The sequence below is a fragment of the Canis lupus genome, chromosome 14 (assembly GCF_003254725.2).
Source record: "Canis lupus dingo isolate Sandy chromosome 14, ASM325472v2, whole genome shotgun sequence".
Taxonomy (NCBI): Eukaryota; Metazoa; Chordata; class Mammalia; order Carnivora; family Canidae; genus Canis; species Canis lupus.
Genome location: NC_064256.1, coordinates 19,766,533 through 19,780,092, shown reverse-complemented (window position 1 = coordinate 19,780,092; position 13,560 = coordinate 19,766,533). Strand labels below are relative to the sequence as shown.

The 13,560-nt window shown below is 33.8% G+C and overlaps 1 protein-coding gene across 7 annotated transcripts in view; it reads right to left on the bottom strand.

Moving 5' to 3' along the window:
- CASD1 (CAS1 domain containing 1) overlaps nt 1–13,560 on the bottom strand; it is a 69,333-nt gene that overhangs the window by 22,909 nt on the left and 32,864 nt on the right. For all 7 annotated transcript variants that reach the window (XR_003145656.3, XM_049093577.1, XM_035698663.2 and 4 more), the window contains exons 4-8: nt 9,261–9,305; nt 8,167–8,229; nt 3,602–3,646; nt 3,044–3,167; nt 1,519–1,733 (exon numbers count right to left, since the gene is read on the bottom strand). Coding sequence is in view for 6 of the 7 variants with exons in the window: in XM_049093577.1 (XP_048949534.1) it covers nt 1,519–1,733; nt 3,044–3,167; nt 3,602–3,646; nt 8,167–8,229; nt 9,261–9,305 (492 nt within the window). In the remaining variant the exon portion in view is untranslated. The remainder of the gene's footprint in view (nt 1–1,518; nt 1,734–3,043; nt 3,168–3,601; nt 3,647–8,166; nt 8,230–9,260; nt 9,306–13,560) is intronic.

Here is a 13,560-nt window from a genome sequence, read left to right as displayed (position 1 = left end):
AACCAAAATGCCTTTGTACTTTTTTGCTACCATTTCCCAAACACTCATGCAAATAATGATATTCCTTCAAGCTGTAATAGCCAGTTCAGGGTTTTTCAAACTTCCTGGACTATGATCCAAAATGAACGATTCATTTTGTAATGTGACCCAGAACACATATACAGCAAACAATATCTACCCTTACTATTTGGAATGCACACTAACATTTTTCTATTCTATTCTTTAAAAAAAATACTGATTTCATGGTTGCTAATGGGCCATGACCTTTGGTGAAAAAAATACGGACAGATGTCAAAGCCCAAAGAATTCTAATTAGCAGACTTTCAACACAGAAGATACCAAGGATACTTAAGATAGAGTCCTAGTCTTTAGGTATTTTAAAAAAAAAAAGATGTAAAATTATGTCTGCCAAAAAAATCACTAATTCTTAGCTAACAATATTTGTGATTCGCTTTTCATTTGGTTTACAGTTTATGGACCACTTACGGGTCTAAAGTTTTAAGATTTCCAATGTCAAATAAAATGTGGACTCTTCAACATGGTTTCAGTATAATAAAAATCTTCTAGACAAGCTGCCAAGATTGTCTAGTTGAAAATTCAGTCAAATCTAGTTTTATAAAAATTTTATAGTTTAGGGAATTTTGGAACTCTAAAATGATTACTTAAGCCTAAGCATTCAAAATACTCAACTATTTAGAAAATCTCATCCTTTTAGCCCTGTGACTTCAGGAAGTTCTGTATCTGGCACTCTTGAAGATACTAGCCTACAAACTCCAACCTAGCTTCTTAAACAGTTCCGGGGGGTGTCCAAAAAGCCCCTTAAAGCATATGGAGAACCATGTGTGTGTTTATGCAAACATGCATTTTTCTACATGTCAGGAACAGAATCATTGCCTTTTACTGAATATTTATAGAGGTTATGTGCTCTTCAAAAAGATTAAGAATCACTGCTTTATAAGAAAACATTAACTACATAATATCTATTCTACTGTGTGTGAAAAGTTACAACTATGCAGTTCTCTTTATTTAACCTAAAATCCCTTTCCATCCATCTATCTGGATTTGTGCAGTAACTACTACATACCTTGAATAATACTTAGGGTATAAGGACTATAAGGAAATAATAAAAATGATCCTACATATGTTAAAAATGTGCTCTTCACAGAAGCTTAATGTTATAAATTTAAGGTTTAAGGCAAAGAGAACATAAAGTAATAGTTTTTAAACATGAGTGTGCTGAGAACGTATAAGCTTCTTAGGAGATAAGGTATATTAATAGTGATTAGCACTCAATAAATGAAGCTTCATTTCCTCCCTTCCATAACCTCTTTCCCTCTTTTATATTCAGCGAGGAGATGGAAAGCAAAATTATTTATAGATATATGCTTAGACAGAATAACTACAAGTAATTAAGACTGGAATAAAATAAATAATTTGTTAACCATATTATAGTGATGTATAGCTATAACCAATAAGATATTATAGTTTCTATATTCTGACAAATACAAGAATTCTTACAGTTTCTCTGCTTGATTCAGGGAGATGTAAGCCATCCAAAGATTCCATGATGGTTTCTTGAGCAATTAATTTGGAAACACTAAACATCTTAACATTTGATTTAGAATTTCTGGTGCTACTATTCAAAATACTGACTGCAGCTTCATTGTAGGCATCTATCTTCTCGTTAGTGATCATTTTCCTATTTTCACTTAATAGATCTTCATAAACAGGATCTGCACATGAAACACATATTTTTTAAAACACATTTAAAAAGTCCCTATCAGTAGAAATTGCGATCATGCAAGTTAGTTGATTGCATTTCATATTTTGTTGTTACGGTTCCAATGCTTTGAATCAGTATCTCCTTCAAATTTAAAGAACTTTTATCCCTTTTTTTCCTCTTACATACACAGCTTTAAGGAAACATTTTTATGTTCTAGTATGTATTAAGAGTTTAAAATTTGGGGATATTGAGTTCTACTGGGCAATGGGAATTTAAAACTGGATTGGGGAAGAATGCCTAATTAAGAGTAGCAGTCAATCTTTTCTTTTCTACTGTCACTGCTTTCTTGACATAGTTAGGAAGTAATATTATTGAGGATCAAGGTCCCTTATCACTTACCATAAATAATTTAGTTTTTTCTCATTTTAGTAAGAAAAAGGTTAACAATGAGTCTGTAAATAATATACGGAACAGATTATCACCACTCTGTTGTTCCATTCAACTTGACATTCAATTTGGAAATAATCATAAGAATTTCTAACAAGCAGGTTGAGTTGCTAAAATATCCAAGGCGATATCATATTATGCTAGGCATTAAATAATGGACATTTAATAAACTCCTGAAATGACTTGATCTAATGTCAACTTTCTCTTAAAGAATTTCATTACCAAGTATAAGCTAGATGGTATGATAGAAATATATTGTTAATTCCAAAGTACATTTACTTCCAATAGGTCTAATGTTATGAAACAGACTTAATAATTTTATATTTCCCCAATTACAATAAATATATTTTGTAAGAAATAAAAAGAAAAAAGAGCTAAACATCTCATTTGCCTTTGAGAACTTATTCTCTTTGTTATATTCTGCAGCCTTTTTGTATGCGGAGGCTCCTTAAGGGATTTTTTTTTTTTAAGATTTTATTTATATATTCATGAGAGACACACAGAGAGAGGCAGAGACATAGGCAGAGAGAGAAGCAGGCTCCTCACAGGAAGCCTGAGGTGGGACTTGATCCTGGACCCTGGGATCATGCCCTGAGCCAAATGCAGACGCTCAACCACTGAGCCACCCAGGCGTCCCGACCTTGAGGGATATTCTTATTTATTATTTATTTTTATTTATTTTATTTATTAGTCTGTCCACTCCTAAAGTTCAAAAAAGGAAAGCAAATAACTCAAATTTATTCTAATTTTACAAACCGTATTTCAAGATTTATTTTCATAAAGGAGTAATTTTGCTTCTTGAAACAGGAAACAATAAAAACTCATCCCTCAGAATATATACAAAATGACATTTGTTCATTACTCATTCCTTACCTTGTAAGACCCAATAAACATCACTAGTCTTTGCCAGTTTTTCTAAAAGTGGGGCTATGGAGGTAATGTTCATTTTATATTGGGAAAGCGCTTCGTTGCTACCATTGTGAATCTTGATAGACCACTAAGAAGTAAAAATTAGGCATTAATTCAGTATTTATCACAGAAAAATTATAATTTGCTCTATTGTAGCAGACGTTATTATTTTAAGATAATTCCCATTTTTATTCAACATTAGAATAAAAATTAGTCAAATTATTTCATGAAATCTATGAAGGCAATTAGAAAAAGCTAATGTAAAATTAGACACTCAATGTATAACATTGAGTTAAAAGAATGTAATTTTAGATATAAAATAATATTGACATTTAACACCAAGTTTACGAAGTTCACTCAGATTTCTTCATGAAAATTCATCAGCCTCATTAATTATAATAGAAATGGGAATTGAAATAGAAGTACAATCAAGAATTCTATTTAACATAAGTTAACTGTTTCTTAGCATGTCCTTAAGTATGAAACAAAAATCATTATGTAAGAATACAGATAATAACTTACTGTGGCAGCTCCTGCTACAATCACATGGGGTTTTGCAACAGAATCCTAAATAAAGAAAAATCTTTATAATAGTGTTCTATCCAGTTAAGGGAATTAATATAAGTGACATGACTTACTTTTTGCCTTAAATTTAAGTTTTTTCTTCTAAATGCATTTTAATTTTATAGAGTTTCTTACTGGATTCTTGTTATAACTAGATGGAACATCCAGTACCTAAAGCCTTATATGGTTATGTGGTTAACAGGATGCCATGAAGCTGGTATGTTTAATTCTTTGATGTTCTTAAAAAAAAAGAAAAAAAAAAGAAAACACATCACTAAAATCTAATATGGCCTAATATTGTTCTGAATTCTGAGTAAACTGTTTAGAGTAAAGCTCAAGCATATTATTTCAGTAAATTAAAAAATATTCAGGGAAACCTAGAGGGTACATGGTATAAATGTTAAATAAAATACAAAGAATGTCATCTTTGAGAAAGCAAAATCCAGTATTATTATAGACTACACTGTCCAAACAAAACAAAACAAAATGAAACAAAAAAACCCCAGAGGAAATTTGGTAGAAATCCTCACCAAATGCAAATTGTACTATTACTAATACCACCAAATATATAGTACTTAGTAATTTATTAAATTATCTTAAATTAGCTCATTTTAATATAGATTCTTGCCACTTGTGACACAGGCAAGAAGATATTATACATCCTTATAAAATTAAGCATACAGACTCAGAAAAGTTTATAGGGTATTGCCGAGGCCTGTTTCGGGACAAAGCCAGAACTTAAGCCTTATGACCCCTGAAGTGTACTTTCCACAACATCAAAGACCTGATATTATAATCATGTCCATAAGGAACAATTAAAAATAAGCAAGAAATCTGATTAGGAAAAAATCTGACTCATCTATAAAAATGACAGATATTGTCTCATTATAAAAGTAATATGTGCTAGTATAGAAGATTATGAAAGTGAAGAAAAAGAATAACAATAATTTCCTTCATAGATATTCTCATTTTCAGTCTAGCATGCTTCATTTTACACTGTTATTTTAGTGAAACTTTTTCTTCATCTCTAGGTGGCACCTTTTCTCATTCTTCACACTGGTTATCCCAAGACTTATTTCCCTTCTATAGGTCCCTCTTGTCTTCCTTCTCACTTTCAATATAACCTTTAATTCTCAAACTTCATAGAGAAAACAGAGTTTACATGGCTTGTGTGCTCTAGCCTTCCTTCTTCCATCTTTACCACCTCATCCAGCCTATCTTCCTTAAGTCACAGAGTCAAGAACTATCTCCCTACTCCTCTTAGTAGCTAATACTTACTCTGTGTTTCTGCTGCCTCACTCTACATCCAGGGCTATACCCATGAATAACTGATCTCCAACTCTCATTAATCTTGTCTTCATGCTCTAGCCTCCTTCCTTACCCCATCTATAAAATGTTAAATCATCTTTATCCTCAAAAAAGTGTTCCTTCGATCCTGCCTCACTCTCAAATCCTTCCCTCTCACACTGTTAGCCAACAGGTTACCTGGAAGAGCATTTTGCCCTCGCTATGATAATTTCCTTTATCTTTCACTTATCCCTCAATTGATTGTGTTTGGATTTGGGGCTTCACGTTCCCATGAAGGAACTCTGGATCCCCCACACTGTTAGCTTAATTCTACCCTGTCTAGTTCCTAAAGTGATACTTCTGATTGTCTACTTTTTAAAGACACTTTCCTCCTCTGTGTGCTACATTAGTTATTCTCCTGCTTTTCCTCTTCCCCCTTTTGCTGCCCCTTCTCAAGTTTTTTTTTTATTGTTCCATTACTGAGCCTTCTTCTCTTAGTCTCTAAACTCTTTGCCTATTCAATATCTTCTATTCCAGTAACTTCACATATCACTTCACACCATACCCAGATTCTCCAAATCCCACCTGAGAGGCCCTGACTTCTTCATGACTACTACTCATCTACAGAATTAAGTCTAAATTGTTGGTTTCTTCACAGTTTAGCCTAATTTTCCACGACTACCCCACTATATGTTATCATTCTCTTTTTAAACCTTTCAGAGGTTCTCATTACCCTCAAGATAAATTCAATCCAATATTCTTACTTTTAGTAAATAAACTGCGATGTATTTAGAAGTAACATAAAAATGGATGGATAGATGGATGGATGGATGGATGGATAGATAGATAGATAGAGCAAATCTGTACCATACCAAAGAGAGCTTAGGATACTATTCATAATCTAGTATCTGCTTACCTCACCTCTTATCAACTCTCTCCCCAAATGAGGCACATGGAGTTAACAGCCAAAACCAAACATAATTAAAGAAGCACTTTGAATTCAAGCTCCAGCCACACTAAAACTGCTGGTAAGATTCCCTGAATGGGCTATGCTCTATCTTCAGTATCTTTGCATATGCTATTTCCTGTGCATGAAACAACCCTCCTTTCTCATACCAGGCCCTCACCCTTAAGATCACTTTATCTCAAAACTAGTTTTGAAAACTTACAGTTAGTGTCTACTCTCTAATCTTGCTATACCACCCTATCCTTCCCCCCAATTTTGGTACTCGTCATCTTACTTTCTTAATTAATTAATCTGCTACTCATCTGGAAGTTCTTTGAGGAGAGGAACTCAATTAAGTTAACCAGAGTATCAGCAGTTTTTAGACTAGTACCTAGAAAATGGCAGGTGATTAATAAATATCTGTTGAATCACAGTAGAGTTGTCTAATTCAATGTTGTTTTTATGCCTGTAGGCTTCAATAATACTATTTCAGTTCATGAGTTTATCTTTTTAAGCCCACAGTTCTTCTGGAAATATTACCTCCTCTGTAAAGCTCGCTTAAACCATCACCTAACCAAGCCCCATGCTAGGTGCCTCTATCCATGGTGCTTTTATAGTCTTTTGTGCTCATTCTGTAGTTACTCTTCATATTACCATCTTATTATTCATCAGAAAGTCACTATCTACTAGATATTACAAATTTTTTGAGGTTTGAGACTGAGGTTAATTTCTAGCCACACTCCTAATACCCAGTATAAAGCTAGCAATATTACATAAAAATCATAAAAATATGGATCATTGTATCTCTGGATCTAGCAGCTTACTACGAAAACAGTCAAAAATAAATACATAACTACATGTATACATACTTACTCTTTATTTTTTTAAGATTTTATTTATTTATTGGGGGAGGGGGGAGCAGAGGAGAAGCAGGCTCCAAGCAGGGAGCCTGACGTGGGACTCAATCCCAGGTCTCCAGGATAGCGCCCTGAAGGTGGCGCTAAACCGCTGAGCCACCGGGGCTGCCCATATACTTACCCTTTAAATACATCAATCAACTATTCAATCTTAGGTAATGACACGGCCATCTCCCTAAATAAGTTGAATCTTTCCTTTCTCCTAATAGTCATATGGAATTTTACAACAGAAGCTAAGCTCCAAAAACTAGTTTTAGCAAATTATAAGAACCGAAAATCTGGATATGCAATATATCTCCAGGTAAGTAAATAATAAAGGTCTTCTGTGATTTTGCAGGACCTGTAAATTATGCTACACTGATGTTTATTTAACTGTGAATTTCTACTACCTTAATGGATACACTTTCAGGTCCAGCACAAATATAAAACATATGTTTAAATCATTTGAAATACACATGTAACATTATTCTACACTTCTGCAATGAACATAACAAAAACAAAATACAATTACGTGAGACTGCAATTTTCCAGAAAGTTGAATTCCAGAAGTTGTCTACATTGTTTTTTGAAAACTTAAACACATTTTGTCAAAGAAACAAAATTAGAAATGTTGACTATAGAAGCTTATTTGGTGTATGAAGTGGTTGAGTACTAAACATGTAATGTGAAAAGAAGCAAAGAAAAATACCGTTGTGGCACAAGTATTTAAAAAAACAAAATAAACAAAATTGAATATTGTTTTATCCATCCTGAATGCAAACACCTCTAGGAAAGAATAGAGGTTTAATTAAAGGACAGACCAAGAGCTATATGGAGACTACTATGGAGATTCTAGAATAGACTTGTGAGGACTTAGGGGTTTTCAAGGTTAATAGCATGCTAGTCCTTATATCTAATTTATCTCCGAACATTACAAGCCAAAATACACCAGGCTTGACTTTTCGGTCCCAAATGTAATGAATAAAGGGAAGAAAACAGGCTATTTAACAACAAAAAAGGTTTCTTAAGAAGTTGGGCATGAGTCTGAAGGACAACATGGGAAAACACTCAAAATAATGTATGTTGTACTAGGAAGATGACTTGGGTTTGAATTAACTGGGCTACAGCAGTAACAGAAAATTCTGTCTGGAAAGCATGCTATAAACATAACTGCTGTAGGGTCAGAGTGGTGGCAGCAAAGGTACTGGATCAAAACTCCCTCTTCTCAGTAAAGTGACAGGTTCAATCCAGCACAATTCAGTCACTATTAAGAAGGTTGGCATAAAGTACAGAAGAGTGGGGCAGGTGAGTAAGTGAGAAAAACAATGCATGTTCATGAGCTTTTTAAGTTTGGTTGCTTAAAACCAGAAAGGCCTATATTTTCAAATACAGACCTCCGTCCACACTTTGATACACTGTTTCATGGAACCATTAACTTCTGGATGCCACAAAAAATCCTAAAAAAAGAAACATAAGAAAATCAAACGTCAAAGAAACTTCTATCTGCCATTCAAAATAAACACACACACACACACACAAATAAAAATAAACACAAAGCTCTGTCTTACAGAGGACCTAGAGCACATCACCACTTGTCTGCAACATCTCCACTCCTATCTCAGATACTTCTGCTTGTATCCTCTTCTGCTTTCCTCTAAATTACTCTCTGTAGTAATCTTTTAAAAATTTAAATCTGATCTTGCCACATTCTTGCTTAAATATTCAAGGACTTTCTATGGCCCTCAGAATAAATTCCAAAGTCCTTAACACTACTAAAGAGGTATAGGATCTGGCCTCTACCAAGACATTCTTCTGCCTTTTCTCCTGCCACTTTCTCCCTCACTCTAAGTACCCTCTTGGTTCTTGTTCAGCTCCTGGAATGTTCTATGTGCTTCTTTTTCTCCAGGACTTTGCACATGCTGTTCTGTCTACAATGCTCATAAAACTCTTCCACTGAGCCTAACTTGCTCCTGCTGACCCTTGAAGCTTCAGTTGAAATATTTCTTCCTCAAGGAGGAAACTATTTTTAATTCCTTGTTTTGTACATTCCTAATGCTCCACTTTTTCCTTTTTACCATCCTTATTCCACATTTAATGTATGTAGAGAACTATAATGACTCGCAAAATCCACTAGGTCTAGGACATCTTTGTCTTGATCCCCACTGTATTCTGAGTATCTAGAAGTCACTGCAACTAGGAATTCAGAAAATTCACATGTATTCTCTTATGAATATTAATCCTGAACACCTACTAGTTTCAAATTAACATAAAGATTATTTTTTTTCTGGACTAAAAAAAATGAGACCAAATTCTCCGTTTTACTACACAAAACAGTGCAAACATTTATTCAATCATTTGAACTATTCTTACCTATTCTAAATACACTGAAATATATCTAGTATACACAAAGCATTAGCTGACCTACAAATAAATTAGCCAACGAATATAGTTCCAACACAACATTTAGCTTACTATTACATGAACTTACCACTTTAACTGATGCAATCTTGTCTTCAAAAGGAATGTTTCCATGCTGTCATTAAAAAAAGACAGAACAGACAAATATTAATGTATAAATTAATTTTATGTCAATAATTCTCCCTTTAGCTGCTTTTGTTGATTTATTTATGCTCCACACCTCAATTGTCTACATTCAACCTGAAGGGAAAAAGACCTGCATAGAATACCAAAAAATAAGTGATACTACATTGTTAATATGTGATTTTTAATATCTAAGATATAGTTCAACGATAAAACCTCAACTTCAAACAAGCAGATATGTAAACATGCCTACAGAAATTATCTTTTTGCCAAGGTTCCCACACTCCACTTTAGTCCTAGTATCATTATCTATAGCAGGGATGGATTGCTCCTCTGCAATTCCTGAGTCCTGGTCCTCCTAACCCCTCACCCCCACCCCAACCTGGCCCTCACTATTAGACAGAAGCACATAACTAGTTCTGGCCAATGTTACATATTTAAAAGTGATGTGGGTCACCTCCCACTTCCCAGGGCAATTTTCTAGTCTCTGGCTTCACCTAATGCCAGACTGCAGAAGGAGAATGTTCCAAATGATACAACTAGAAGATGGTATAAATTCCAACAAACAGGAATCCCTGAATAGCCACATAGAGCAAAGCCTCTTGCCAGTCCACCTACAACATGCAGCACTATGTGAGGAAAAAACTTGTTAAGATTGTAGAGTGGTTTGTTGCTGCAGCAACATCGAGTCCGTGCTCACCAGCATACTAGTTACCAGTCCTGTCTGAACAGGAGTGCACATATATATGCCTCTAGGTTATTTTGAGTTTCGCTTTGAAACCGTACATATGTGGTCCAGCTGAAGGAAAAAACAAAGTTTGGAGACAACCTCTTGTAACCAAGTGTTCCATATAAAGAATAGAAATCCTTTCAGAGTTAAAAATCAAGGCTGGGGGGTGGGGGGTGGAGGTGGTCAAATAAAGAAGCTAATTCTCTTCCTAAAACCAAGGTTGAAATGTCTTCATTAATTTAACCAAACAGTATTTATATTTATATCTCTGAAACAAGCCTTGCTTTAATCAGCAGGCTAACTTTTAAAATTCAAGCATCATTTCCTAAAAGGACTCTTGGGACCAATACTACCTTAAGGTGTGTTCTATGGAAAAAGTTTCCTTTGGTCAAATAAATCTTGGAAATACTGGGTCAAACAAAATCACACATGTGTTTCTTCCTCCTATCCCATCCCAATCTCCTTAAGATTCTTCTTCAGAGAAATAATGCATCATGAACTTTTTGCTCCTTTTGCATAGCTCAGTTAATTCAACTCAATCTCTCTCTTTTCTTTTACCATTTTACTTATTTTTTTAAAGATTTTATTTATTTATTTATTCATTCATTCACTCATTCATTCATTCATTTATTCATTTGACAGAGCAGGGGAGAAGCAGGCAGAGGGAGAGCTAGAGGGAGAAGCAGGCTCCCCACTGAGCAGGAAGCCCAGTGCAGGGCTCCATCTCAGGACCCTGGATCATGACCTGAGCAAAAGGCAGACACTTAACCGACTGAGCCACCCAGACACTCTTTCTTTACACCATTTTAATGTAACATTTGATATATATAAAAGAATATGTCACATATGTAAGTCACAAAGCACAGTAAAAATAAATAAGTGCTCAAGTCCATGGCACAAATCAGAGCACTACCAACACAGTGACCTGTATGGACCTCTCCTTAATTCCTTGCTTCACCCAAAGGAAAAGCTACATTGAATTTTTTTTTATATTTTGTTTTCTCTTTTATTATATAGTTTCGTCACATGCGTATGCATCCTTAAATGTTACATTGTTTCATGTAATTGGCTTTCTCTCCAACTTTCAATTTTGAAAAATGTCAAACTTAAAAAAAAAAGAAAAGAAAAATGTCAAACTTAGAGCAAAACTGACAAAATTATGAGCACCCCAACCACCCTTTATCAATTGTTTATGTTTTCTACACTAGTTTTTTTGTCTCTCTCTGCACAGACATACACAGTTTTTCCTTTACTGAACCATATGAAAGTAAGCTGCAGACATAACACTTCACCCTTAAACACACAAAGCAAGTATTTCCTAAGAACATAAACATTCTCTTACATAACTGCAATACTATAATCCCACCTAAGAAATGACATTAATAAAACATTAATCTAATATACAGTCTTTGTTCAAATTTCCCTCATTTCCTAATAACATCCTCCCCATAGGTCTTCTATTTTAATCTAGAATTCAATTAAAATCAGGTATTTAGTTATCAAGTCTCTTATAATCTAGAATGCCTTCTGACCTTTTAAAAGTTTCCTACATCAATTTATTTTATTTATATATATAAAATATTGTATTTACTATTTTTGTAGACTCTAGGTCAGTTGATACAATGCACCAAATCTAGATTATAAACACTGAAAGTTACCTCTTGTATCTGTTTCTTAATAAATGAGTAATAATAAGTTTCCTTAATAATAGTTCTATAGGTTCACAGGCTATAAAGGTTCACCCTCACATGAGAAGTTATTTTCTGAACTGTTTGTAACAATTTATACTCTTACCAATAGTTTGAGATACAGTCTTTAATAAATCTTGTCAGACTCCATATTTTTTGCCATTGTAAAATTTAATTTCTGTCACCGAACTAAGTCTATAATGGTATCTTACTACCATCTTCATTTAAATTTCCCAGATTACTAATGAACTTAAGCATCTTTCAGATTTATACTGGGATTTATGTTTCCTCTTCTGTGAAATGCCTGGTCATGCCTTTCCTCTCTTGTTTTCTATTGGGTTGTCTTTTTATTTTTTTATTTTATTAATTTGTGAGTCCTTTTATCTCTTGTATGTATCTTCTGGTTCATAGCTTGTCTTTTCTTCTGTAAGGTATCTTTTAATGAACAGATTATCTTACTCTTAAGATTAATGTATGTGAATTTATCCATCTTTTATTTTATGGTTAGCACTTTATGTAGGAAACTTTTCCCTACTTGAAGTAATGAAGATATTTCCCTGAGATTTTTTTTTGTTTTGCTTTGCTTTGTTTTGTTTTGCTAAAGGTTTAAAAATTTTAGCTTCCATATATAAGTCTAAATTTATCTAGAAACGATTTTACTTGATGTGAGATAAGGGGTTCCAATTTCACTTTTTTTTTGTCATGAGGGGTTCAGTCTCATGACCCTGAGCCAAAATCAAGAGCCAGACGCTTGAGCCACCCAAGTGCCCCACATGTTAATTTTAAAGCTATCATGTTCCATTGGTTTCTTTGTTTAGCTCTACCAATTGCATACTGTCTTAATTATGACAGAATTAAAATAAATCTTGATAATGGAAAATAAGTCTTTTTCACCTTGTTTTTTAGACCTGTTGTGGTTATTCTTGGTCTGCTGCCCTTCCACATAAATTTTAGAATCAACTGGTAAAATTCCATAACAAATCCTGCTGGGATTTTATTTGAATTACACCGAACCTATGGATCAATTTAGGAATAACTGACATCCTTACAATATAGATTCTTCCCATTCCAGAATATAGTGTATATCTCCCATTTAATTTTATCATTTTAAATGGTGCTTGCATAAAGTTTTATGGTTTTTCTACATACAGACCTTCCACACATTTGCTAGACTTATTCCTATGTACGCTATGGTTTTTGTTAACTATTCTACACAGTATTTTTTAAATGACTTTGAACTCTATATTCCTGGTGTGTAGATAAGCAACTCATTTTTAACAGCTTTATTGAGTTACTACAATTCATTTTTGTATGTTACATCTCAATAGATGCTATCTTGTTAAACTTTTTATTACATCTAGTAATTATCTATAGATTCTTTGGAGTTTTCTTTGTAGATAATTGCACCATATGAAATTCTGAGTCTGTATCCCTCCAGTCTTTACATCTTTATCTTTCCTTGGGTAAGGACCTCTAATACAATGTTGAATAGAAGCAACAATAGTGGACATCCTTGTCGTCTCTTTGAACTTAACATAAATATGTCTAACATTTCACCATTAGGAACATTTACTATAGGCTTCTAGAATTTGTATCAGGTTAAGTTAGATATAAAGGAACTTATCTAACAGAGAAGAAATGATACCAATTCTCTGATGTTATTGATGCTTGCTTAATGGCCTAATACTTTGTCAAAAAAGATTCCAAGTGTGCTTTGAGAAAAATATGTTCTCTGATTTTTTAGTGTATTCTTTGAGTTTAAGTTCATAAAATTAGCATGTTGATAGTCAACTATATGCTTAGTAATTTTGCTTGTCCTATCATTAAAT